The sequence below is a fragment of the Cavia porcellus genome, unplaced genomic scaffold (genome assembly GCF_034190915.1).
Source record: "Cavia porcellus strain 051 isolate PalLab524CR breed Dunkin Hartley unplaced genomic scaffold, mCavPor4.1 scaffold_27, whole genome shotgun sequence".
In the NCBI taxonomy this organism is placed as follows: domain Eukaryota; kingdom Metazoa; phylum Chordata; class Mammalia; order Rodentia; family Caviidae; genus Cavia; species Cavia porcellus.
Window position 1 is genome coordinate 5420342 of NW_026947510.1, and position 26561 is coordinate 5446902.

Sequence of the window (26561 nt, forward strand, 5' to 3'; positions counted from 1 at the left end):
GTGGCCTCTAGACCCTCCAGCTTCATACCCTTTCATCGACAAGCACTCCAAACTTCATGCTCTCTAAGCTGCAGGGCCCACACCCTCAGAGGCTAAAGTGAAGGGGAGGCAGTGGGGTGAGATTAGTGTTAAAGGTCAGGGCTAGGATTACGTTTAAGGTTATAGTAATGGTAATAGGAATGAATGGTGATGGTTAGCTCACGCTAAATCCCGGGCTAGAGCTAGGGCTAGGGGTGGAGAATGGGTTAGCTAGGGTCAGAGTGGGGTCCAGTCCCTCCGGGCCCCCAAGCTGCTCGAGGAGTGAAACTGTCTTTGTCCTGCCAGTCCTGCGAGAGCGACTCCGGGATCCCCTGTTTCTGCTGCCTCTCTCGCGAGGTGACTCTTGGAATATTCAGTGTTGCGGTGTGGCAGGAGAAACGCTGCGTCTTTGGTGGGGAAGAGCCAAATGCCCGCGGGCCGGAACACCGTTTTACACGCTAGATATGGAGCCTAAATGGCAGAGCGCGCATGCTCCCCATTTAAGCGGACCGGCTCCGTTCCACAGCGCCTGCGCGGACCCGTCGCGTCCCGCCCTCTGTAAGCGATAGCGCGCTACGCGCTCGGCCGGCGTCTGTCAGCCTCCCTTCCGGTTCCACAGGCGCGCCTGCCGAGCGCCGAGCAGCCGATAGACATGGCGGTCGCGGCCCTGTGAGGGGCCGAGCAGGCCCAGAGCGCGGGTGGCCGACGAGACCGGATTTCGCGCCCCGACCGAGCGGGTACTGAGTGCTGTTGCTGGGGGGCTCTCTCGGCAGCGGTGCGGCTCATTTCGGTGTCCGTGTGTGGGTCGCGGTCGGCGGCGGGTGGTGGTGATGCGGTAGAGCGGTGGTGGTGGGCGGGATGTTGGTGCGCTAGGTTCAGTGCGCTCCGCAGCAGGCTGTGTCGTCCGTCCTCCGCCGGGTCCTCCGTGTCGCGAGTCCTTCAACTGGGTCTTGGGGGATAGTCGGTGTCCCTGCGATACCTCCTGATCGGGTAGCCCTGAGGCTCGCGGGGGCGCTGAGCGGGGTTTTGGGGAAGGGTTTGGTATGCTGCATACATTCAGGGTTATGATTTAGGATTCATACATTCATTCATGGACTCTTCTTTTTCTTTCTTCCTTTTTTTTTTTTTTTTTTTTTGGTACTGTGGATGAAACCAGGGTTTTCACACTAAGGTGCAACCCGACCCTTTTTATTTATTTTGAAACAGGCTTGCTGAGTTTCCCAGGCTGACCTCCAGCTTGTGATTCTCCTGCCTCAGCCTCCCGAGTGGGCCTGTGGCGCCAAGCTTTTTAGTTGTGTGTGCCAGGCACTCAGGAGGTCTGGTATTGCGGAAAAAGACATTGTCTGACCCCTCACAAGTCTTAGGCTTGTACTATTTAGTCCCTGTGATGCACACTGAGATCAATGGCTCTTGCTGGAAACAGTTTTGAGTAAGAGCTGGCTCAGAGGAGCTAAGGTTTGGAGAGGTGGGTGTGTGGCAGGGGCATGGGCCCTGAAGGAAGCTGCCAGTCACAGCTGGCTGCAGACGGAACAGGTCGGACCTGGAGGTGCACTTTCAGTGATGAGCTGGGACAAGGGCTGGGTTATGTGTGGATGTGGTCACTAGGTTTCTTAACAAGAAGGAAAAGCAGGCCAATGTCTCCTTTATTTTCTAAGTTGCTGCCACCCTCAACTTTGAAGGTGTTCCCCCTCATTGCTCTACTAGGCTATCTGCAGCTGAAGGTCACACATGCTGCACTGTGATTTGTGGCCCTTGCGACATGGGGGAGAAGTTCTTTCAGCTTTGTCTGAATTCTCTTTATGACAGGGAGTTCTTCTGAGGTGCCATTGGAAATTACTACTAAGTTTTATGTTTGAAGTAGTGAGAACATCACGCTTGCTGTTCAGCTGTCACTGGTTTATTAAATGTGATAAGCTGGTTGAAGAGGAGTTACTTTGCAAATACTAAATAGGTTTTTCTTTCTCCTGTTTACTATTTGTTAAGAGAGTGTCTTGCTGCGTTGGGCAGGCAGCCTCCTGTCTGTCTCCTGGGTGTCTGGGACCACAGACTTATACTACTGTACCTGCATGGTTTTCCTTTTCTCACCACTATGTTTCTACTGTTTCTCCTTAAACTGTGGTTTGGTTCAGGTTTTGGTTTGGTTTTGATTGTGTGTGTGTGTGTGTGTGTGTGTGTGTGTGTGAGAGAGAGAGATACTGTATCTTTTTCATCTCATTTTTTACACATAATGCTTTATAAGTACCAAGATTGGTTCAATACCTGAACATGCCCAATCTTATCTGATCTTAGAAGCTAAGCAGCATCCGGCCTGGTGAGTGCTTGGATGTAAGTTTGGCTCAATATAGTATATGGCTGAATAAATGATCAAGGTAGAAAGTCAGATAAAACTTACACTTGTTGATAAGTACATGAAGTATTTTCTTAAGTGCGATAGAAATGATGAAGTTCAACCATTTGGAGTAAATATAAGAACAGTCTTGTTTGCAGGAAGTGCTTCCCACTTCAATTAGGTGTTCCATGAGGTCTCACATTCTGGGTTTTGTATCCTAGTCTAAGGAAGTGGGAAACAGTTTGTTTCTATAGATTTGCATTGAATGTGCAACATGTAGGCTGTTGAACTGTGAGAAAAACAAAGAAGATTCTTTGTTAATTTGCAGTTAATTTGCCTGATTGGCTTTTCCCTCTTTTTCTTAGAGTTCCTTCTGCTCCAGAGAGAAAACTTCACCCAGGACCGTAACACTACTTCCCTGTCATCCATGTGCTGGTTGGCTCAGCTAATGTTCCAGGAGCCCTGGTCTGGGGAGGAATCAAGCTAACTGTTGGTATGAGGCCCTTGCCTTCCTGGAATTGAGAGCCCACTGCCATGGCTTCTCTGGATGACCCAGGGGACGTGAGGGAGGGCTTCCTCTGCCCGCTGTGCTTGAAGGACCTGCAGTCTTTCTATCAGCTCCAGACACATTATGAGGAAGAGCATTCGGGGGAAGACCGTGATGTCAAAGGGCAGATTAAAAGTAAGAAGGAAGTCCTGGCTTATTCCATTCTGTGACTGAGGGCTTTTATTCATGGGATGGTTTTTGTGGGGCTTCATGGTGGCACCAGCATATGATGGTAGTAAAAGTAGCCAGTGGCTATCTTGTGCTATCCACGTGCTTGCAAGTGTTCAGAGTCTCCTTGCACGTTTCTTTGAACACTCCCCCTGGTTGTGTGACTGTGAGCACCATTTTGCTGATAAAGGTATCAAACACAGAGATGAGATAACTGACCTAAAGGCACAGCATGAAGCAGAGCCTGGCTTTCAGTGGAGTGGCTATAGTCACTGTGATCTGCTGTCCTTTGCCAGATTGTTCAAGTTTTCTGATCCCTTGCTGCGAGGATTTGGACAGGAATGCCTTTCATCTACTGTGATTTGTCTTTCACAAATTCAGGCTTCCCACCATCTTTCCTTTCTCAACTGGACCTTGACCTCTGTAGCCCAGAAAGGGAAGGTAATAGTTGAAAAGCAAAAAATAAAAAGCATCCCCTCCCCCTGTATAACCTATAAGTTAAGATCTTGGATTTTGAGCTTCCAAGGACTCAGATTCTGACAAGTTACAGAAAGAATTTTTCAGAGGTGATTTTGATTATGTATGCTGTGTCTCCTGGATTTCAAGTTCTGTTTCCTAACTGAATTGCTGCTCCTCCAGCACCTGTTCTTCTATTTACTTAGCTACCTTGCTTCTTGTACCTAACAGCCTTTCAGAAAGCCATGAGGATATGGAGAGACTGGATGTTTGTATTCATAATCTTTACTGGGTAGAGAGAAAGGAGTGATGCTGGGTGTATTTCCAAATGGGATCTGGCTTTTAAACATCCTGAGCTACATCTCTAGCTCCCCAAGAGGAGCCTCAAGTTTTCTTTTACAACAAATAGAAGTCATGTGCACATTAGAATCAGATATCTCTACCTCGAGTTCCACTGTGTGCCTGAATTCTCAGTTCAGGGGGTAAAAGAGAGTTGATAAAAACATCAACAATTATAACTTACCCCCAAACATGGGAGAAAGGCAGACATTTTCAAAGTCCTGAGAGCTGTAATGATCAAGGGGCCTCCTGGCTGTAGAGGTTGGAACAGAGCCATCACTCAAAAGAGTAATAAAAATAGCACTGCATTTTATAGCTTTTACAGTTTCTTTCTCATACTTATTACTTCAGCAAGCCTGAAAGAAGGTGGTCAGTCTCACTTACAGATAAGTGAGGCCCAGAGCTTTTTGGTAACTTATCTAAAGTCACATGGACTGACAGAGGTTCACCTGAGAACCAAATCCTCTGTCTCCCTATGTCTGTTGACACTTTTTCCACAGCATATTACTGATGAGGAAAGGCCTTGTATTCTGATCTCAGGATGCATTGCAGCTTCCAGGAGTAAAAATAGGAACAAAAATCCAAAACTGGTTGTATATATGTTCTTTGGGCAGTGGAAGGGCTTCCCTGGTTCTAGCAAGCTCAGTCATGTGCCATGCCTTTCCTGAGACAGGTCATACTGGTTCGCCAGTTGTGCAGGTAGTCAAGGCCCTCAGGTGCCTCCTATGATCTTGTTTGAAGAGGAAAGATGTTTGAGATTATTTAAAGAATAATGCATATGGAAATCTATTCAGGGAACACAACATGGAGTGAAAACTTTATTCGTGGTAAAAGAAACTTGAGGCTTCTCTTGGGCTAGAGGTGTAGCTCAGTACATGCCTGAGCTCCTGGATCTGATCTTCTACTGCAAAAACAAACAGAAAGGCCCTCTTGTTTTTTTCCCTCCTGAAAAAAACTAAGAAATTGTGCTAACCATTCCTTTAGGACTAAAGGTCACTTGTTTAATTAGGAAGGAACTCTTACATAAAATTTTTCTGGTTTCAGAATCAATGAAGGGATTCTCTGGTTTTGTTTTGTCTTGTTTTGTTTTTTGTTTTTTTGAGACAAGGACCCTTTTTTGTCTCAAACTTGTGGTAGCCTCAAACTTTGAGTGATCTTCCTGCCTTGCCCTCCTAAATGCTGGGATTATAGGCATGTACCACTGTGCCCAACTAGGAAAGTAAAGTTTTAGAGTTTGACATCAAAGTTTCTTTGAAAAATCCTTTCAAAATCAGATTATATTTCCATTTTGTCTTGTCTTTTGAAATTTTAGGCATTTATATTTTTAGACAACTTAGAAGTTACAAGTCAAAAGAGTAAACTTTGATACCAGGTTTAGAAGGCAGCTTTAAAAAGAAAGATAAACTCATCATTCCTGAAGAGTGGGCTATGGGTTGGAACCCTGGCCTGGATTCAGCTTCATTTACAGTAGGGAAGAGAGAAAGGAGTTGAAACCAGCTATAGCTCTGCTTTGTGTTTCTAAGATTTCGTGGTTGGTACTTATGGCCAGCTCTGGAAGGGTTGGACTACTTGGCAGGGTGTGGCACTATTTCAGTCTCGTGATGTGGTTACATGATGACTCTCCCCTCTCCAGTCATGTTTGCAGAAATGAAGCCTTGTTTGCTGTCTCCAGTTTCCTGACTGCTGGACCTTTAGTTCATGAGGCAGTTGACTTCCACTGTTGGCTTGAGAAGACAACTCTCACGCATTGTGAAGGACATCCTTCAGCGTAGCGTTTTTCCTGTTAGAAAAAGCCCTCTGAGTGACAGATAATGTCACACAGAGTGTGACTGTTGGGCAACTGGGTAACTGATGCATCTCTCTCCTCTTGTAGCCCCTCCAAGTCTGCGTCCACCTGACTCTTGAAAGCCCTTGGGCATTTTTGACATTCCTGAAGGGACACAAGTCATAAGAATTCTGTGAAGAATTGGTCTGTTACATGTCATGGCAGCAACAGCATTTCATATCCAATCTGACTTTTTCTGTTAGATCCTATGGCAGACAGGCGACAGACACCTGGGATTTAAGGCCATAAAGAGAGGGGAGCTTGAAATTGGAACCTGAAGCCCTTTTTCCCTGCTGGTGACCTGCTATTCAGGCCAGTGGTGGCTTCAGTGGTGACTGTCTCTCCTCAGCAGGACTGGTAGGAGCTCCATTCTGTGGAGGTGTAGGGCTGATGGGTGAAATGGGCCTTGTTTCACGCAGGCAAGGTATCCACTATCCCTGTTGTCTTGAGCTCTGTGATGGGGGAAGCAAGTTTTCCCCACTGTAATGTCACCTCCTTTTTTGTAAGTAGGGCTGTCACCACCTTAGACACTGAGCATAAACTAGCATCACATATTTGGGTGCATTGTACCTGGTGCATCCAAAGACCTGATTCGGAAAATACTCATATTTTTCTTTTTCTTCTGCTAGCTTTAAGAATCAAACACAGCCTCCCCACTGAGCTCCATCTCCACTCTTTTTAAAAGTTATTTAAAGACAGACTCTTGGTAAGTCACTAAGTTGCCCAGCCTGGGCTGTAACTTGTGATCCTCCTGCCTCTACCTGCCATAGTTTTCTCTTCTTCTTCTTCTTTTTTTTTTGGTCTTTTTTGAGACGGGGTCTTGATAAGTTGCTAAGTCACTCAGGCTTGGTTGGGTTTGTGATCTTCCTGTCTCAGTCTCCTAACCTCCCAGAGAGCTGAGATCCTAGGTGTGTATATCACCTAGTTTATAGGGAATCTTGAAGCTAGACAGTGTTAGTCTCCCAACTTTGTTCTTCAATATTGTATTAGCTATTCTAGGTCTTTTGCTTCTCCATATAAACTTTAGATTCATCTTACTGAAAATATCTTTCTGAGATGTTGATTGGCTTGTAGTCACCATCCTTATAACTGCGACAAAACACCTGATACAGTGGTAAGGAGGAGAGGTATAATTGACCTCACAGTTTCAGGGGGCTCAGTCCACGGTAATCTGGCTCCAAGGCAAGAGCATCATGGCAGGAGACAGACGTGCCAGAGAGGAAGGAGTGAGGGCCCCTATGTGGTCCGTAAGGCCATGCCTCTGTGACCCACCCAGGCACACCCAGAAGTGTGATTTACTGATGTCTTGTGCAGCTCACAAGTCAATTAAGTGGACATGCTTAAGCTCAACTACCACAGTCAGGTTTCACTGAACCTGTTGACCAACTTGGGCTGATGTATTTTTATTTTTATTTATTGATTGATTGACTTTGTCTTTTTGAGACAGGGTCTCACTATGCAGTTCAGGCTGGCCTTGAGCTCACTTTGTAGCCCAGGCTGGTCTGGAACTCGCAACGATCCTCCCACCTCAGCCTCTGGAGTGCTGGGATTACAGGTGTGAGCCACCACGTCCGGCTAGTTTTCTCTTCTTTACCAAGCCAGGTTTTGTGATGTGTGTTGTGTTGAGGTTTAGAGGTGTGTTCCTTGGAGCTTTCTGTAAATATTCTCACATGTTCAAGAAGTTTCTAGGCACAGGTGGAAGAGAGGAGTTCTATGTCTGGTTAAGGTCAGTGGGATGTTGGTTTGGCAGCATCCCATCCTGAGGTTTACTTACAAATGAGAATTGTTTACTCAAAAATTTATTTATTTATTTATTTTTGTGTTTTTGAGACAGAGTCTTGCTCTGCAGTTCAGGCTGGCCTTGAGCTCACTTTGTAATCCAGGGTGGTCTCAAACTCACGACAGTCCTCTTGCCTCCGCCTCTCGAATGCTGGGATTAAAGGCATGTGCCACCATGCCTGGCTTCTTACTCAAATTCATAGTGCTGACAGTATGAAATTTTGAGGACAGAATCTAGGACGTTATACAAGTAAGGCAAACAATCTACCACTGAGCTGCATCGCAGCCCGTAGCTTGTCTTGTGGGAAAACCACAGGAGCTTAGGGGTAGGGTGCTTGCTAAGTGTGCACCAGCCCTGGATTCAGTCCGAGCACCACAAGGAAACGAAGGAGCAAGCTCAACCACTTTATTTCATTGTGGTGTTTATACAAAAGTTTCTAAGAGTATAATAGGTTTTGAAAGTGTGAATAAGCACCCCCTGGTTTCAGACATAGAAAACTGTTTCTGTTATCCTGGTTTCCTCATCAGATTTGATCTTAACTGCTTTGTTCAATTGGACTCTTAAATTTGGTGATGAGCAGTGATTTACATTTTATGTAGCACAGAATCCTGCTTTCTGGTGATACTGACTAGTGCTCTATGCAGTTTATTATATGGTGTTCATGTGCTTACTTCTAGGTTTTATTTGGTATCCAACTGTCTCTCTCTCTCTCTTTCTCTCTCTCTCTCTCTCTCTCTCTCTCTCTCTCTCTCTCTCTCTTTGTAATAAGAATTGAACCACCTTAGGTTCTTTGCATGAAACTGTAGCCCTGGCCCTTAAAAAAATTTTTTTTTCTTTTTTGAGACAGGGTCTCACTAAGTCATTAAATTTCCCAGGTTGGGCTTGAACTGGCAGTCCTGAGCCTCCCAGAGTGCTGGTATTATGGGTTGATACACAGCTTCTTATGCATTTTAACAAGGATAATTGTTTTATCAGCTTTGTTTTTTGATGTTGCTCCTGACCTTTTATTGGGTGTTCTTGATGTGTTTACTTATGCTCTTTGTTCTGTTTTTCAAGGTCTTGTCCAAAAGGCTAAGAAAGCAAAGAATAAGTTGCTGAGACGGGAAGGGGATGATCGAGCAGAGTCAGGGGCCTCAGGATATGAGTCCTTCAGCAATGGAGGAGTTGACCCTTACATGTGGGAGCCCCAGGAGCTGGGTAAGAAACTCACTGTTGATGTGAGCATTCCTTGTGGAAACAGGAATCAAATACCTCCTACATTCTGGGCAATATTTTCAGATTTGGCTAAGGAGGCATGGTGAAACTAAGCGCTGAATTTCTCATGCCTCTCACACCTCATAGGAGAAGGAGCTGTGCCCCTTGTGTTGGGCCCTGTGTTGATGCTCCATGAGTGCATTATTGCACCCTCATGCACCAGGGGACTTGCCTACATGACGCAGCCTTGAGCTACAGAAGTAGGTATGACTGCAGCTTCTTGGGGTCACCCTGGCACCTAAGCGAGGCCTCCATAGCTCATGTCACTCCTAAGTGCATTGAGAGGCCCAGGTGTGGGGAGCCTACTTTCTGAGATACTTCCTCACTTCTTGGGGTACCATCTGCTGATTTTCAAAGGGATCATCCAATCTTTTTGTGGATCATCCACAAAAAAATTGTGCCACAAACTGGTGTTGAACTTGCTAGTCTTACCTGTCTTGTAACTGCCAGATGACAGCAATCATTAATGGCAGGCTTGTGGGTGGTAAGCATGCACTCTGCACTGAACTACATCCCCAGTAGGATGTTTTCTGTTTTCTATTTTTGAAGTGTATAAATAAGAATTCTTTCACAGTTCTCCCCCCCCCCCCCCATATATAATACTTGGTTTTTGAGATGGTTTTGCTATGTAGTCCAGGATGTCTTCAGACTCACAATAGTCCTCTTGCCTCAGATTTCTGAGTGCTGAGATTATAGGTGTGGCCACCAGGCCCAGCAATATTTTTAATTCACCTTTTCTTTTGTGCAGTGATACTGGATTGAACCCAGCAGCTTCACATTGATCTACATCCCTAGTTCTTTTATTTTTTTAAATTTTGTGACAGGGTCTTACAGAACTGTCTAGGGGGATTTGAAACTTGTGATCCTTCTGCCTCAGCCACCGACTGTGCTGGAATCACAGGCATCCACCTCCGTGTCCAGCTCATGATCATGCTTTTGTTCACCTTTCATGAACACCTTGTGAGGTACAATGGTGATGACGCTCTCTTCCGCTCAGGGAAGAGAGCCCTGAGGCTCTTAGAGAGGAAGGGATACTGGGCCACTTACTCTATCTGCTACTACTCCAGAATGCAGAAAGTTCTAGAGTGCTGCTGTCTAGTCAAGTAGCCACTAGCTATCATTGCTGTTCACATGTAACTAAGTTAGGCTGAAATAAAATCCAGCCTTTTCTTCGGCTGCATCCTAGCTACATTCTACATGTTTAGTACCCGCTGGTGCCCAGGGCCCACTGTGTTAGAGGGAAAACATTTCACTGTCGTGGGGGGAAGTAGCTTTAAAAAATATTGCTATATGTAAATGTAACTAAGAGTCACACATGAAAGCTGTTTGGGAACATGAAAGAGAAATTTCGTAATATATCTTGACTCCTACTGGCCTTTCATGATTGGCAATGTCACATTACCAGGGTGGTTTTCTAATTAGCTTGTCTATTTGAACATTGAAGGAAATCATAATTAAAGATAATATTTATAATCATACCTAGTAATTCTAAACTAAAACTTAATTAGCTGTTACGGTATGGTTAGAGAAGAAAAGACAGGGCTGGTTACAAATACAGCATTTGGAGATGTTGATCAAAGGATATAAAATTTTAGACAAGAGGTTAAGTTTAAGGGATCTATGGTACAACATGGTGACTCAAGTTAGAAAAATGTGTATTCCTCAAACTTGCTAAGAGCATCACAGCGAATGAGTGAATGAGGTTAAGACATATATTAATAAGCTTGCCATTCCGTGCTGCATGCGTATTTCAAAAGATGTGCACAATAAATATATGCAATATGTAGTTGTCAAATAACATTTCTTTCAGTTAACATTTTATATGTGATGGATACCAGCTGTGACACAGGGAAAGTGTGACTGACTGGTTACTGGGAGGAGTACAGACACTGGGTGCTGGCAGGTTGGAGGGTAGCGCTGGTTTTCAGGAGGAGGTGGGATTGAACAGGGGCTGCTTCAAGTCCACTTAGGTAACAAGTGATGCAGTTGCACTTGTTTAGGGACCTTTGATCTAGTTTTGGCTGCTGTCTGAGGAAGAGTAAACTTAGCTGGCTGCCCCCACAGGTGTCTGTGAACCCTTACCTTTTGTGGATATTTCAAGATGGGTTGCTTTTATTATGATTAAAAACTATATTATATCACCTTTAGAAAGTACAGAAAAATGGGAGAATAAAATACTGATCCATAGTGTTACTGAGCTTTTTATTTAACAGACAGTCAGGTACCTATCTGTGCTTTAAGGGCTTTATTTAGCCTGCACAACAGCCCTGTAAATAGAAAGCATGGTTATTCTATCTCAGGGTGAGTTCTTGGGGTCACACAGAGGCTGGGTGACTTGTCTGAGCTGATGGTGCCTACAGAGTAGCAGCTTGGGAACAGGCTGGCCCCAGAACCCTGGCCCCGTCTGCTGTGCTGGAAGCTTCCAGAGGCCACAGTGAGCCAGTGAGTAGACTCCTTCAGTTCTCAGCTGATCACAGATGTTCTTGAAGTTTTGCTTTTGAAGTTATTGAAGATCAGCTATAAGGTCAAGAGGCTATATCAGAAAAGTGATAGGTCTCTTACGCTCTGCCTTCCCTCCTTCTAGGAACAGTGAGAAGCCATCTTTCTGACTTCAAAAAACACCGCGCTGCCAGAATTGACCACTATGTTGTTGAAGTCAATAAATTAATAATCAGGTTAGAGAAGGTAAATTTTCTTGTTCAAAGCATATTTTTTCTGCAAGTACACATTTTCTGGGGGAAAGCCTCACATTTTATAGCTTGTGTTACACGTATCTGATGCTGGTAGGGATGCTAAGGACTCGGAGGACAGACATGGCCTGGGCTGGCTCTCCTGGGGCAGTGGCCAGGGTGTCATAACTGCCCTAGGCCTTGCTTTTTTTCTTCTGTGCTAAAGGCCACTGACTGTTAGGAAATATTTCCTTTTTTGGGATGTCCTGGGCAGGGTCACTCCAGGGTTTAGTATGTGGCATTATTTGATGGGGAATAGAAAAGTGATGGCAAAGTCTGTACTGTGCCCTCAGCCAGGGCCAGGGTACCATGTGGGGACCTGTGACTGGCCCTCTCATCATGCAGTGAGTGCTGTGCTTTTCCCTGGAGGTCATGCTAAGTATGGTCTGGATTATGTGGTGAGTGTGGCAGAGCCATACAGCTCTGTGAATTTTGTAGGTAGAAACATGTGCAATCTTGGAGAAGGAACCCAAGGTGCTGTGCTGAGCTCCTCTCCAGACCTTACTTTATGTTTTGAGACAGGGTTTCACTAAGTTGCTAAGCTGAGGCCTCCTAGAGTATTAGGATTGCGAAAATGCACCACTAATGCCAAGCTTGTGGCGAGTTTTGTTGTGTAGGAGGAGTGAAAGACGAATTCCCCACTACTTTTTTACCTCCACATCTTCACCTGCCTGTTTGTTGCTGGTATGGGTAATGAAAGGCAAGAGTGAGGCAGGGGCTCAGAGGAGGGAGGAGCCTGGAGATGTGAAGCCTCAGGGTTGGGCTGGAGACCTGGCTGGAGAAGTGCAGATGTGCAGAGCAGTGCTTGTGTCATGGACAGTGAAATGTGGCTGGGGTGACCCTGGCTAACTCACCTGGTCCTCTTTTCCCATCAGCTCACGGCATTTGACAGAACCAACACTGAGTCGGCAAAGATTCGAGGTAAGCAGAGAACTTTGTTCATGTTCTTTCTATTCCTTCTCAATTTCCCTGACCAAATCTTTCTTAAATGGGGTATGTGTGTTTATTTTGTCCTTCCCAAAGCAATTGAAAAGTCTGTGGTGCCTTGGGTCAACGACCAAGACGTCCCTTTCTGTCCCGACTGTGGGAGCAAGTTCAGCATCCGTAACCGCCGCCACCATTGCCGCCTCTGCGGCTCCATCATGTGTAAGAGGTGCATGGAGCTCATCAGCCTGCCCTTGGCAAGTAAGTGCCAGACATGCTTATTTGCCAGTAACCGCTGGCGTCACAGGGCCCTGAAGTTGATGCTATGGGGGTGCCCACACAGCCCACTGTAGTCTCCATGAAGCCCACATGGCCTGGAGACATGGAACAGGCTTCAGGCTGTCTTTTTTTTTGGTGCCGGAGATCGAACTCATGACTTCGTATTTGCGAAACAGCCATTTACACCTCTGAGCTAAACCCCCGGCCCTGCTTTAGCTCTCTTAAAAGAACCAGAGAGTAAATACTGCCAGCCTGCTGAGGGTTGGTGTGCCATTGCTCCTTCTTATTTTATTTTTTAACAACCTCTTAAAAATGTCAAAACCACACTAAGTCTGAGGCCTGTACAGAATAGGCAGCAGCTGGATCTGGGTTTAGGCAGTTGTTCCCTACCTTTATCTGTAAAGGCATCATCCACTGCTTTGAGGAGCATGGTGTGTGCGGGGCCATAGACTCCCAAATAAATAACTGCTTGGTTGGAGGGGAGGGGAAGTCTAGACCCAGGATGAGGAGAGTAGCTGTTGTATCTGCCTAGAAGTGGCAGAGACGCTTTGGGAAGAGGACCTCAAAAGCCATTCCTCTGGGGTGAAAGTTACAAGCAGCCCTCAGTATCCTCATGCAGATGTCTAGGGTACCTGGGGGCTTGGAGTGGAAGATGACATTTGAGAAGCTCTGGGCTCTGTGTGTCCCAGGGCAGTCAGGAGTGTGGGCCTGAGGGAGCACTGCTGCAAGCAGCTTGAAGACACGACAGGTATGAGGGTGGCCTGCCTTTGAGATCTAGTCAGAGGTTGATGCTGGTGGCTCCTGGCTCCTGGGACATGTAGGTGGTACTACAGGTGCCTGGGCAGCATAGAAGCTGAGGCAGGCCATTCTCAGTGGCCCTGATACCCTCCTGGCTCTCCTGGGACTGCCTAAGCCATGTTTTCTGAATACTTTTCTCCTTGGGGACTGTTGGCTGAAATTTCCCAAGTAGCTGTCTGGGGTGTCCCTGCTGGCTGTGTTCAGTGTGCAGATCAAAGTGTCCACTCCAAAGAGCTGCCAGTGTCTGGGGTTGCTTCTGTCACACAGAAAGAAGGCACCCTGAGGGAAGACAGTTTGCCCAGAAGATGTTCACTGTGAGCTGTGCTATGGAAGGCAGGGACCAGGTGGTCAGGCCAGGGATGGCTGTGAACAAGGCAGAGGGCCATTCTGGTGGTGCCCTTGGGATCTCCCTGCATGAAGGAGCCTGTGGAGCCTGGTCTCGGTACCCCCCCAATTCCCTCCCTGACACCCACATGTGGCAAGGGTGGTGAAGACTTGGGTGCCCTCTGTGTTTGCAGATAAGCTCACCAGTGCCAGCAGAGACACCCTGAGCACCCACACCAGCCCCAGCCAGTCTCCTGGCAGTGTACATGGCTCGCGCCGTGGCAGCATTGGCAGTGTGAGCAGTGTGAGCTCCGTGCTCGATGAGAAGGAAGACGAGCGCATCCGCTGCTGTGGGCACTGCAAGGACACACTGCTGCGCAAGGAGCAGCAGATGGATGAGCGTGAGCACACGCCTGCCATCACCAGGCTCTATGAGGTGACCATGCCACCCTGTCTGTGGAGTGCTGGAGTTGCCTTGATTTGCATTCATTCCTGCTGTGGGCCCCTGAGGAGTTGCAGAGCTGCCCTGGGGTGTGGTTCCAGCCCTGTCCCACCTGTTCTCATCCCCTGGAGAGTGGCAAGGCAGGGGCTAGAGAGGAGCCCTCTGTGGACCAGGCAGGAGCTGGAGGCTTGGAGATAATGAGCTGGACAATCCTGGGAGACTTGCCTGAGGAGAAAGCCCTGCAAAGTTGCATGTTCCCTGCCATGGACCAGGAGTACTCCCTCAGCTGATTCAGGCACCTCTGCTCCCTGATGCCAGAGCACCATAGCAGGGGCACATTTGAGAGATGGCACCTCAGGAAAGCTGGGAGTAATGAGATAGCTCAGGCTCCTGCGGCCAGGGAGACCTGTGGGTTGGGGACCAACCAGAGGGACCATCAGGGAGACAGGACACTGGAGTAGAAAATAGGTAGAGGAGCAGTCTGCTGTGGTCACCATAACTGTTTGCAGAACCCATGCAACTATGTACTTAGCTACTAGTGTAGCACAAATCAGAGCCAGGACTGAATGTAGCCATTTTTTACCTTTGTGGAGCCTGTGACCTCCCTGGGAGGTCCTCCCTGGCTCCCTTGTTCTGAAGGGAATAGTGACACTGTGCCTGGTCATGCTGTTGCCTGGCATCACCACGTCCTACTGTTGGCAGACTCACTGCCTGGGGACTGGCAGGCCTGCTGGTCTCGGGAAGTCTAGTTAGACTCCACTTAGTCTCATTCCCTCCTGTAAGAGCTTATGCTTGGAAAGTAGGTCTGTAAGTTAGGAAATTGATAGCCATAAGGAAAAGATCCCAGTTTTGAAAAAGGAGCATTTCTCATGTCTGTTGGTACAACCTGTTTCTGGGTGAGTGTTTGTGTTTTGAGAGTGGCACTTACCTCTCCTCTGCTCTCAGAAATTGCGGCTGTGCATGGAAAAGGTGGACCAGAAAGCCCCGGAATACACACGGATGGCCGCATCCTTGAAGTAAGCTTTCTTCATGGTGTCCTGAGGTCGGGCACTGCGTCTCAGTACTTGGGCAGATGAGTAATACAGATGAAAACCTTGCTTTGCCTCTCTCTTCTTTTTTTTCTTTTCTCTTTCCTTCCTCCTTCCTGTCTCCCTTTTTCTTTCTCCTTCTTTCCTCTCTTCTCCCTCTTCCCCTTTCCCTCCCTTTTTTTTTTGTCTTTTTGAGACAGGGTCTCGCTGTGCTTTGAGCTCACTTTGTAGCCCAGGCTGATTTCGAACTTGCAACAATCCTCCTGCCTTAGCCTCCCTAGTGCTGAGGTTACAAGCATGTGCCACTATGCCCAGCATGAAATCTTCCTTTTTACAGTGTACAATGGAGTCATTTTTACCATATTCACATAATTGAACAGCCACTTCCTTGCTTCCACACCCTTGTCTTCCACACCGTCTCCTTGCTCCAGTACAAACCTCACACCACAGGTAGTCATCTCTGCTCCCTGGCACTCTCTAATGTGCTTCCTGTTTCTGTGGCATGGCAATTTTGACATCTTCGATAAATGGTATCATAAACGTAACTTTTTGTGTCTGATTTGTCACAGCACAGTGCTTTCAGGGTTCACCTGTGTAGTTGTGTGTGCACCCTTCATTCCTTTGCTATGAATGCCCTGTGTACAGTACTGTATTCATTTATTCATTCATCAAGTAATAAACATTTGAGTCTTTTTAATTGCTATGAATGACATGCATTTAACATGTGTGTGCAGATTATTCTGCAGACACATTTCCATTTCTCTTGGGTGGATATCTGTGAGCGCTAGACTTTGTGGTAACTGTTTACTATGAGAAGTGGCCACATCCTTTCAGAAGGACTGCACCACACTGCATTCTGCAACAGAGTGAGGGTCGCATGTTTTCCATCTATTTCGCTGTACAGGGTTTTTTTGTTTTTGTTTTTGGTTTGTTTGTTTGTTTTGGTACTGGGGATCGAATTCATGATCTCATGCTTGCCAGGCAGTTGCTGTGTAACTGTTTTAGTGGAGCAGCCTTGCCCTTTGTGTGTTGCTGCCAGAGGTGGCTTTGGGGCTGCAGCAGCAGAGCTGCGGGTTGCAGCCACTGGCCCTTCACTTGCTGAGCCATGTGATCATATGGCTCCAGCAGGCGAAGTGGGAGCTAGAGCCACTGCTGAGGCCAGGTCAGTCCCACTCTTGCCCAGCCTTCAGGAAGCAGTGCTGGCAGCCGTGGTTTGATTTGAGTTCTTTACCTTTGTCTCTTTGTGCTGCCTGCCTGCCTGCCACATGGAGGGGGCCTGTAGGGCATGGGCCATGTTAGGAGAGAGTGAGGCTTTGCTCCAGTATTCATGTGGCAGTTTTGTAGGATTTTAGAAGCAGGGTGTGAACATGACTTTCCTTCACAGCCTACTATGTCTATCATGTAGTTTTCACATGTAAAGAAAATAAATTTGAAGCTGGGCATGGTGGCACAGGTTTGTAGTTCCACCGTTCAGGAGGTTGACTAAGGAGAATCACTTAAACCATCCTGGGCTACATAGTGATTCTGCCTCAGAAAAGTAAAAGGAAATGAACTTTTTGACAGGCACAGTGCTCTTTCCTGTCTTTGGAGGAAGTGTCCTGTAAATGTCTGCCACATGGAATGTGAGTGACTAAGCTCAGGTGGTTTGTTCAAAAAGTGCTGCCTCCCTTGTGTTTTGTGTTCCAGCAGAGCTCTGGGGCTCTTCTGTCTGTGCTGACCAGGCTGCATCCCTACCTGCACACAGGACAGGGTGCCGCTGTTCTGGGGTCCTAGGCTTTGTGTTCCTGCTGGCCTGGTTCCTTTCCAGGCTTCCTTGACCAGTGGGGTGACCATCTCCTGCTTCTTGGCCCAGGACATACTCTGCCAGGTGCTGCTCTAGGTGTAGGCCTGGGGCAGGTACTAGGGATAGTAATGCTGCTCGCAGGAGCATATGACAGATGAGGTAACTTTGGATGTGACAGCACTTTGAGGGATTGAGTTGCCTAATGCGATTGAGACCTCAGGAAGTGATTTCAGATTTGGGCTATTTTCCAGACTTGGAGGTAGCAAGAAAAAGCCTTTACGTCAGCTAAGGTGGACAAATCATTGAGCCCAAGGTGCAAGGCCAGTTTGGACAACATGGTGTTATCCCATCTCAAAACAAACAAGCAAAACCTATTTTCCTGCTTCCAGCCTGAGGTTCTTTGTACTACTGTGTGCTGAGGGATGATGAACCCGCCATGCTGGCTTTTTGGATTCTGTGTCATGGCAATGTTTCTTCAGCTCAAGTTGTTGGTTGCCCCAGAGGCCTAGAACCCTAGTCCCTGGGCTGCTTCAGTATCAGCAGTCTGAGAGGGGTTGACAAGTCTGAAGCAGTGGCAGTGTCACCCATGACATCTCCTGCCACTCTGAGGCCCTTTTGTCACATGGGGCACAAGCCTCAGGAGCCCTGTGAGCTGGGTCTGTGGCCCAGGCCTGCGGAGGGGTCCTTGGTCATCCTTTTCCTGCAGTATTTGAGTGTGAAGAGTCAGGGGGCTTTGTGCCCTAAGGCTGTGTGACTGACTCTTTCAGTGACCACTTTGTACATCTCACCAGACACTGTGAGGTTTCTTAGGACAGGATCTGGTGCAGCCACTATGTCTGCTACTGTGGCTGGAGCTGGTCCTCAAGCCTGGCCCAAGCTGTCCCTGTGGTCTGCATGTGGAGATGGCTTCTGGGTGATGGGGGTGCTATATCACAAGGGGTGTGGTCAAAGGGTACAGTGAATATTTAAGAAGAAAAATAGTACAATAAACCCACCACCATGAACCCACCTAGAAGTCCTCCAACCCACCAACCCCTACTCCCACTTTGAGCACACTTATCATTTTGCCACTTTCTGTAGCAGATCTGGAGTCCTCTTTGCTAAGTCTCTTTATGAGCTGTAATTTGTGAATGTTGTTGCCAAGTGCCATCCAACAGAAAGGCAGGCTTATAAAAACATACTGTGCCCTCATTTACCAGATCTTTTGGGCTCTTCCCCAAAGTCAGAATGAAAAGAGAAACATTTTAATCAATTAAGGACACTGAGACAGCAAAAGAGGACTCTAGAGTGGCTTCTGAAAGTGGCCAAGAATGATGGGATAAGTGTGCTTGAATTGGATGGGGGAGGTTTGAGGGGATTCATGGCAATATGTCTATTATGGTTTATGGATACATGTCCTCCCAAAGCCTCATGCTCTCATAGGTAAGGCTTTGGGAGGTGATTGGTTAATGGGCATGTGATATCAGTGGATTGGTCCACTGATGAATTTGTAGTTGAATGTGATGTTACTTCACGCTCTCATAGGTAGAGCTTTGGAAGGTGATTGGTTAATGGGTGTGTGATATTCATCAGTGGATTGGTCCACTGATGAATTTATGGTTGAATGTGATGTTGCAAAGTAAAGCCTAATTGAAGGAAGTGGATCGCTGAGGGCATAGCCTTGTAGGGTCTGTCTCCCTCCTCTGCCTAATCACACTCTGCTTCCTGCTATCTTGCCAGGAACTATTTCTTCTCTGTCTTGGCCCCTGCACTGGAACTAAAATGGACTGAAGCCTTTATGAACTGTGAACCAAAACAGACCTCTCCTCCTTGGAGTTACATTATGTCTCAATGATGAGAAAGAAATGAAGACAGTGTGTTTCACTGTAATATGTTTTTAAAACATGTAAACATGGTCTGTATTTTTCAATTGCAACTCCTGTCTGAGACTTGAAACACCCCTTTCCAACCACTAACCATCTTGGTATAGCCTCATGTCTTGAGTGTCCCATGCAGCCCCCATTCAGCATGACCTGACATGGCCCTGTCCTGTGCTTTCTCTGCAGTGCCGGGGAGACTACCTATAGCCTGGAGCAGGCCAGTGACCTCCGCTTGGAGGTGCAGAAAGTATATGAGCTCATAGATGCCCTGAGGTGAGACTGGGAATAGTGCCAGGAATGAACTTTTTCTGGGCCTGGGGCCTCAGGCTGGGGCCAAGTGTGACCCCATGACGCGGTGCTAGTGACAGCAGCACAGTGACCCCAAGGTCACTGAGGCCAGGGCAGTGCCTGCACTGTAGGTGAGGAAACCAGCAGAGCCACTGCTGGTTTACGGTTCATAGCTGTGCCTGCATCTCAAGTCACAGTTGCTTTCAAACGGTGGCCTGGTGATTGGGGTTCAATCAGCCCTTGGCAGTGTAGGCAGTACAAGGAACTTAGGGACAGTTGCACTGAGGGTCATTATCTGTCCAGACATTCAGGGCCAGCTGCATGATTTTCAAGACCTGGTACAAACTGAAAATGCTATTTCCTGCTTCAGCATTACCAACAGTGTTAAGAAGGTAACAGCGGAGTATTAAACAAGCACAAGTCCCTTAAAGTGCTAGACCCTGTGCAGTTGCACAAGTTGCTCACTAGTGAAACCAGGTCACTGGTGTAATGAGTTGATTAGCAACTGAGCATGTCACATACTCTGTGCTCTGTTAGGTGCTGTAGTTCCACTCAAAGGGTAGGAACTGGGCTCTGCCTTGCAGGAGACAGTGGAGTCACCCATCTTCACCTGTCTCGGCATGAACACCTGCAGTTCTGGAGACGTCTTATCTTGTTTCTGATGTTTTTGTTCTGGTCCAGTAAGAAGATCTTAACTCTGGGCTCGAACCAGGACCCCCCACCACACCCCAACATGCTGCGGCTGCAGAGGATGATCCGCTACTCAGCCACACTTTTCGTGCAGGTGAGGTCAGGGAGCTCACCTGGACACTGTTTCTCATCTTGGGCAGGTCTCTGCTAAGAGCAAGAGCCATCACGGCCACTTTTTGAAAGAGAAAAATGGGAGTTTCTGAGAAAGGAAGACTTTTAGTCATGGCTCATTCTGGTGTTTTTCCATTTGGATTTTCAGATGCAGTAGTTAGGGCTCACTTCCATTGCCAGTCTGCTTCCTTTCTCCCGAGTTCCATTTCACCAGTCCCTGTACTGCTGCCATGTGAAGGGCTATCTTCACCTGACCTTGGCCCTCAACTGGGTGTGAGGGCCCCTGGGGCTCTATGGCTGGAAGCGATAAATGGCAGGATATGGAGCCTCTTCTTGGGCCTTTGGCTGATAGTTTGGGACACCTGTACCCCAGGGTTGGACCCAGAGTCATCTTTCTGCCATATCCCCGAGTACCACAGCAACTGCCTTCAGCCTCTTTGCTAAGGTCTAGTGGGGATATGAGGCAGTGTCCCCACACAGTAGTGCCGAGAACTGGACTTTTGTCCCATTTGCTAAGGGCCCACTGGGCACCAAGCTGGTTCCCAGGTCTGTGGTTCACACTTCCTGTTCTTGGTAGCTCAGCTCCTAGAGTGGGCAGGTGATACACAGCTGAGGAGTTGGCTCATGAGTACAGTCCGTCAGAGACTGGGAGATGACAAGTATGACCCTATCGTGACCTCTGCAGGAAAAATTGCTGGGTTTGATGTCACTGCCGACCAAGGAACAGTTTGAAGAGCTCAAAAAGAAAAGGAAGCAGGATTTGGAGAGGAAGAGGATGCTGGAGAAACAGGTATGCAGAGCCTGGGAAGGTGGCAGCCACTGTCTCCTGGTGACCCACCGGGTTCTGATGTCCCCCTGCCTGTGTCACCAGAGCCCTGCTCATGCATGTGTGTGGTTGCTCTCTCTGTCTGTCTCTCTGCTTCTGTGTGCATATGTATGTGCGTGCGTGCGTGCGTGCGTGCCTCTGTGTGTGTGTGTGTGTGTGTGTGTGTGTGTGTGTGTGTTCTTTCTCTCCCTCTCTCTTGTCTCTTGAGTTTGGTTTTGTGTTGCAGCTCAGGCATGTGATATCTCTGTCTTTGGTGCATTTACTTTCATCTTTTGTTCTTGGGCAGTATGTACCCACCAGTGGAAACTAGAACAATTCTTTCTTGTTTTGTCTGTGTGATTCTATTGCTTCTCATGCCGAAAACATCAGAGATTGGTAGTATTCCCCAAGAGGAAGCACTTGCTGGGTTCCACATTGAAAAGTGCAATGTTAAACAGAAAATAACCAGGCCTGCTGGCTCATGACTGTGATCCTAGTCTTTTTAGTAGACTGAGGCAGGAGGATCACAAGTTCAAACCTAGCTTAGGAAACTTAGTGACTTAGTAAGACCCTGTCTCAAATCAGGAAAGTAAAAAAGGCTGGAGGTGTAACTGTGCAGAGGTCCTAAGTTCCATCCCCAGTATCACAAAAACCACAGAAAGTAGTCAGGGGTGGTGTCTATGTCTGTATTCCTAGCTACTTGAGAGACAGAGGCAGGAGGATCGAGAGTTTGAGGCTGTTGGGTGATTTCATGAGACCTTGTCACTATAAGGGGAAAAGAAAGGCTTATGGGTATAGTTCAGTAGTAGAATACTTGAGGGCCTAGTTCAATTTCTGGCATCCCCAGAGTAGAACCAGAAGCAGCCACTCAGGACACATTTTCTCTGTTCATTCTGAGTGGATGGCAACACTGGGGACAGGTGAGAGACATGGAAGTGTATGCCAAGTGTATAACTTGTGACTGAGCTGCTCCCTAACATGCCACTCACACTTTTGAAAATCAGAGATTGCCCACTTTTTCGGTCGGCAGAGGGGCTTCCTAATCCAAAGGAGGGGTGGTGGAGGTGGATAGAGTGGCAGGGAGCAGACTACCCGTCTCTGTAATCCTGTAACCCTGGCTCTGGTTCTCCCCAGGATGCCCTGGAATCACAGCGCAGGCTGGAGGACAGGCACCATGGCCCAGCAGCCAACGGAGACGTGGCTCCCGCGAGAAAGGCTGAGGGCTGGCTTCCACTGCCAGGGACGCAGGGCCAGTGTGAGGACCTTGACCCCCTTCTGCAGCAGATCCACAACATTGAGTCATTCATCAAGCAGGCCCAAGCTGCCGGCCGTGCAGACGAGGTGCGTACCCTGGGGGAGAACCTGCGGCAGCTACAGGATGAGTACGACCAGCAGCAGACAGCCAAAGCCATTGAGCTGTCCCGCAGACAGGCCGAGGAGGAGGCCCTGCAGCGTGAACAGCTGCAGAGGCTGCAGGAGCGAGAGTGGGAGCGGGATCGGGTCGCCTCCCTGCACTCTCGGACCCGGGCCCAAGACTCAAGGGAGGCTGCACCATTCCTGCTGGAGCCCAGTTGGGGCCCTTGCTCACACCCAGCCTTCACACTGGAACTAGGACCTTCTCCAGGCCTGGGCAGCATAGCCTCTGAGATGCCCTCACCAAATGCCACATGGGCCCTGGGCCAGGGGAGCCTCCCCCAGAGCACTGAACCTCAGCAGAGCGACAATGCTCTTAACTCCTTCAGTGGGGATGGCCTCTCCAGCCCTACTGCTGTGCAGGCCACGCTCCCCAGAGAGTACAACCCTTTTGAGGAGGAAGAGGAAGCCGAAGAAGATGCACTAGCCTCAGCCATGGCCACAGGGAACCCCTTCATCAGCCCTGACAGCCCAGCACCTAATCCCTTTGATGAGGAGGATGATGACCACAGCAGGCCCAACTGGAGGCCTGCCAGTCCACCTGTGCCAGGCAACCCCTTTGAGGAGCCTACCAGCACCAACCCCTTTGAGGTGGACAGTGACAGTGGCCCGGAAGCCATGGAGCCCATTGAGGAGGACCTACTCCTGCAGCAGATCAACAATATCAAGGCCTACATCTTTGATGCCAAGCAGTATGGCCGCCTGGATGAGGTGGAGGTGCTGACTGAGAACCTTCGAGAGCTGAGATGCACTTTGGCCAAGCAGAAGAGGGGCCCAGAGTGATAGTGGGGAGCAGGGCATGCAGCCCAGGTGCTGCTGTCCATACCAGATGTATCTCCATGACATTGGCTAACACAGAAACTCCTGAGGGACTAGCCTTCACTCAGTGGCTTTTCCTACATGCCTTGTTTTTTCTTGGGGTTTTTCCTTTCAAGGACTTTGCATTTTTTCTGGGAAGCTGTAACTTGGTGCAGCTACCTGGGCCAAAGTGGACATGGCCACTGGCACCTCATAGTTCCGTCTGTTATGCAGCCTTCGAACGACCTCTGAAGGGCAGGCATCCTGGATCCCCCAGGTTGTGCTGCTATGGCAAAAGCTTGTGCCCACTAGGCTGTGAGTCCTTGGCTTTTCTAGGGTCAATTCTGGGGACCAGTGCTGTGGTGGAGGGAACAGTGGAGCAGTGGCCATACCTTGGAGGACATGCTGCCAGTGTCCCCTTTGTTCTCGGGCTACAATGTGGCTCCCAGTGCATTATGCACTGTGACTTGTCCACAAGCCTGCAGGAAGAGGCACAGTTAATGTCTTGGTCTCTGTTAATGTATCTGGGAGAAGTTCCACCTGGACGCAGCCCTGAGCCAGGCGTCAGGAAAGGGGTAGTGTGTAATTCCAGAGATGTTGAACAGAGGACTCTTTGGAGAATTGCCAAGAGAACAAGGCCTTCTCTGAGGCTGAGAGTAGAGTCTAGCAAGCTCTGTGCTCTCTGGCCAGCATCTTCCCCCTTGGGCCATCCTAGCTGGGGTGCTGGTGAGTGTTTTCCTCATCAGTGTTAGTATTAAGGAACCAAACTGTTCAGAGGGCCAAGCAGCACCCTGCATTGGCCTCTGGCATTTGGGTCTTAGGGCAGAAAAGTCAGCTGCCCCTGTGGTTCTGGTGCTCTGGTGCGCAGGAGCTGGACCCTGGACCAACCCAGCACCTCACGGCTCTGAACAGTGTGCTGCAGGGAGCCTGGTAATGAACAGTAACTTCACTCGCCACTTTATACCCTTGCCTCCCTCAGGGCCATGCTTCCTCCAGGTTATGAGGGTGCCATATATCCACTTGCTGCTGGAGTGGAGGAGCTCTGGTGGAAAGGTTCCACTGAGTCTCTTGACTGAATAGAGACAAGTTCTGGATGTCGGAGGGGTGGGATATAGGGGACGCTGGCAACTGGGCTGTGTTCATGAAGAATGCAGCCCCACTCTGCATGGTGAGCAGTGTCAGGCATACAAGATGTTGCTTGCTGCAGGCCTCTCTCCTTCCCCAGGCAGGGTCCAAGCCCTCTTGGGCTGTGGTGCTGGGGCTCGGAGGTGCCAACTCACTGCTCTCTGCTTACTCCATTTCTCTCTTGAAGCCGGTGGCCTTCGGCCCCAAAAGAAGCTAATGTAGCTTGCGATCAGCACTTTCTGCAGGAGCCTGCACTCTCCATCAGTGGGGTTTCGTTGGAGACGACTCACCTCTGCTGCTTCCTGAAACCAGCACTAGGTAGCAATCTGCAAGGAACGAAGTATTGGAGACACACACAGAACATTTTTAAAAACTTAAGAAATTAACTCTCTGAACATACTAATCCAAACTAAAGTCAGATCCCTCAGGTTCTGTAGAACTGTCCAGTGGCTGTCGTCTTCCAGTCTCGGTCTCTATCCCTTGAGCCTGTGGAGGACAGGTGACAGTGGAGGAGAGACAGCTGTGTGCTCCACCTGTGTGGATGCCTTGCCTTTCCTCAGCCATGGTCACAGAGCTGGCAGAACCCGCAGTGGCCCTGTCTGGTTGTGTGTGAACAAATCTGTGCTCAGGTTTGTATCTCCCCATCTAATACACTAAGGATACTCCTACTTTTAGCCCAGTGTCTGTTGTTCTGATGCCAAGCATCTTTGGTGTCATCGAGAGCTACATGGTAGTCAGGTGCTGGAACACAGTGAGAAATGGGCTAGATCCTCTGGTCACAAGACAGTGCTGTGCACACACCACTCTGTTCCTTGTGTCAGAACCATTTTTGAAAAATAAACAGCTATGAGTGGTGGGTGTTTATGTGCATGTACGTTTTGAGTGAGTTACAAGTTCCTTCCTTGATAGTAGCCTAGTACCTCAAAACCCTATCTCCTGAGCCTTAGGCCCTTCTAGTGTGTTGGTTAGGGATGATGTACAACCGAGCACAGTGCAAGGTCCTGTCCGGTGCCTCGTCCTTTTCACACTGAAGAAACCGGCATTGCTGCTGGTCCCTGCTGGCACAGATGAAGGAACAGGTTAAGAGGGAGCAGGCTTGAGTTGCAGTTGCTTAGTCTTCCTGCACTCAGAGACAGAGGTCTAAGCTGACTCGGGTGCAGGGTGGATTGTGGGTCACAGGCTGTACAAGTGGTTGGTGAGCGGGGCACAGTCCAGCAGATCTGACAGGGACTGGGGCCTCATGGGACCTGTGTGGATTCTAGATGAGGGCTGGACAAGCATGCTGCATGGTGAATTCTGCTCCTGTAGCTTTGGGACAGGCGTAGATTGAGTGATGAGCTCCCACTGCTTGGGGACTGCCCTCAAGACCCTGCTGCCCCCACCAGCTGTGTGGGGTCCCCAGATTCTAGGAGAGTGCAGCATTTCATCCATCGTGAGTGTTTTGCAGACTTCCAAGACCAAGAGCTTTGCCAGTATGGTCCATGTCTAGTGTCAGTACTCAGGAGGCTGAGGCTTGAGTATCACCCTGAGTTTGAGGGCAGCCTGGAATACATAGATCCTGTTTCAAAAAATAAAAAAGACCAAAAACTTCCCTCTGTCTTTAGAGTAGGGTCTCAAACTGGGTGTGGTGGTGCACTCCTGCATCCTAGGATTTTGAGGCTGAAGCAGGAGGAACAACATGAATTCAAGGCCAGCCCAGGCTACGTAGACTCTTTCTGAAATAAAAATAGGGTCACACTGGGTGGCCAGACTGGCCTCAAACTTGAGATCCTCTTGCCTCAGCCCTCCAAGTGACTGGTGCACACTACCCACCCACTAGGAACAAAAACTCTTTTGCCTAGAACTCTTTAGTAGCCATCCTTTTGAGAATAGTTCTAGCACTTCTAGTTTTAGCTTGACACTCAAGAGCTTGAAAGTTGTTACTGTTGTTCCAAGCAAAAGCTGAATACACTGTCTTTTTTTGTATAGGGAATTGGATTCAGCACTTTGTGTTTTTCAGGCAGGCACTTTAACCCTGACTTTTGTAGACTCAAAAAGAAGAATGGGCAAGGACTCTGCTCTCCTGGGGGCAGTGAGTTCAGCTACCTTGGCAGGGCCTAGAGCCACCTTTGGAAGGAAGAGCTATTTGAGACTGCATGGTAGCATCATCATCTTTGTCCTGGACACTCTTCCCTAATGGTTGTCCCCTGAGCCTTCCTGGCTAGGGCCAGTGGGAGTTAAGAGATGCTGATGGCCCACAGAATGCCATGTGTCATCTTGAATCATGGAACCTTCACTTCTCACACCTTGCACTGCCTAGCAGGGCTCTGGGACAGTGAGAGCCAGCTGATCACAGCTGGAAACTACAGGCTGAAGACCCAGGGTAGGCACTAAACAGATAACTCCTGGCCAGTTTAACATACCCTTACTCTAGAGGCTCATTTACTTCATCCCTGTTATACAACACAGC

At 48.4% G+C, this 26561-nt stretch overlaps 1 protein-coding gene across 5 annotated transcripts; it reads left to right on the forward strand.

Moving 5' to 3' along the window:
• Positions 1 to 597: 597 nt before the first annotated feature.
• Positions 598 to 24986, forward strand: Rbsn (rabenosyn, RAB effector). 5 transcript variants are annotated; one of them, XM_003463181.5, is made up of 12 exons: positions 598 to 755; positions 2713 to 3029; positions 8519 to 8659; positions 11301 to 11401; positions 12321 to 12366; positions 12469 to 12630; positions 13965 to 14206; positions 15158 to 15228; positions 19069 to 19155; positions 19852 to 19954; positions 20657 to 20761; positions 21911 to 24986. In XM_003463181.5, exons 2-12 carry the CDS (start codon positions 2882 to 2884, stop codon positions 22970 to 22972), a joined length of 2268 nt encoding a protein of 755 aa, XP_003463229.1. In that variant the 5' UTR covers positions 598 to 755; positions 2713 to 2881; the 3' UTR covers positions 22973 to 24986. The 5 variants fall into 5 exon arrangements, with proteins under 5 accessions (XP_003463229.1, XP_013000492.1, XP_023417894.1 ...); XM_013145038.3 differs by having other exon boundaries at positions 2713 to 2840; XM_023562126.2 differs by having other exon boundaries at positions 626 to 793.
• Positions 24987 to 26561: the final 1575 nt, after the last annotated feature.

Bases quoted from the DNA above. Each gene is read 5' to 3' on its own strand.
- Rbsn (XM_003463181.5), top strand. From the start codon at position 2,882: ATGGCTTCTCTGGATGACCCAGGGGACGTGAGGGAGGGCTTCCTCTGC. The intron at 12,631-13,964 runs GTAAGTGCCAGA...CTGTGTTTGCAG, and splicing joins CATCAGCCTGCCCTTGGCAA to ATAAGCTCACCAGTGCCAGC. The intron at 14,207-15,157 runs GTGACCATGCCA...CTCTGCTCTCAG, and splicing joins CCATCACCAGGCTCTATGAG to AAATTGCGGCTGTGCATGGA.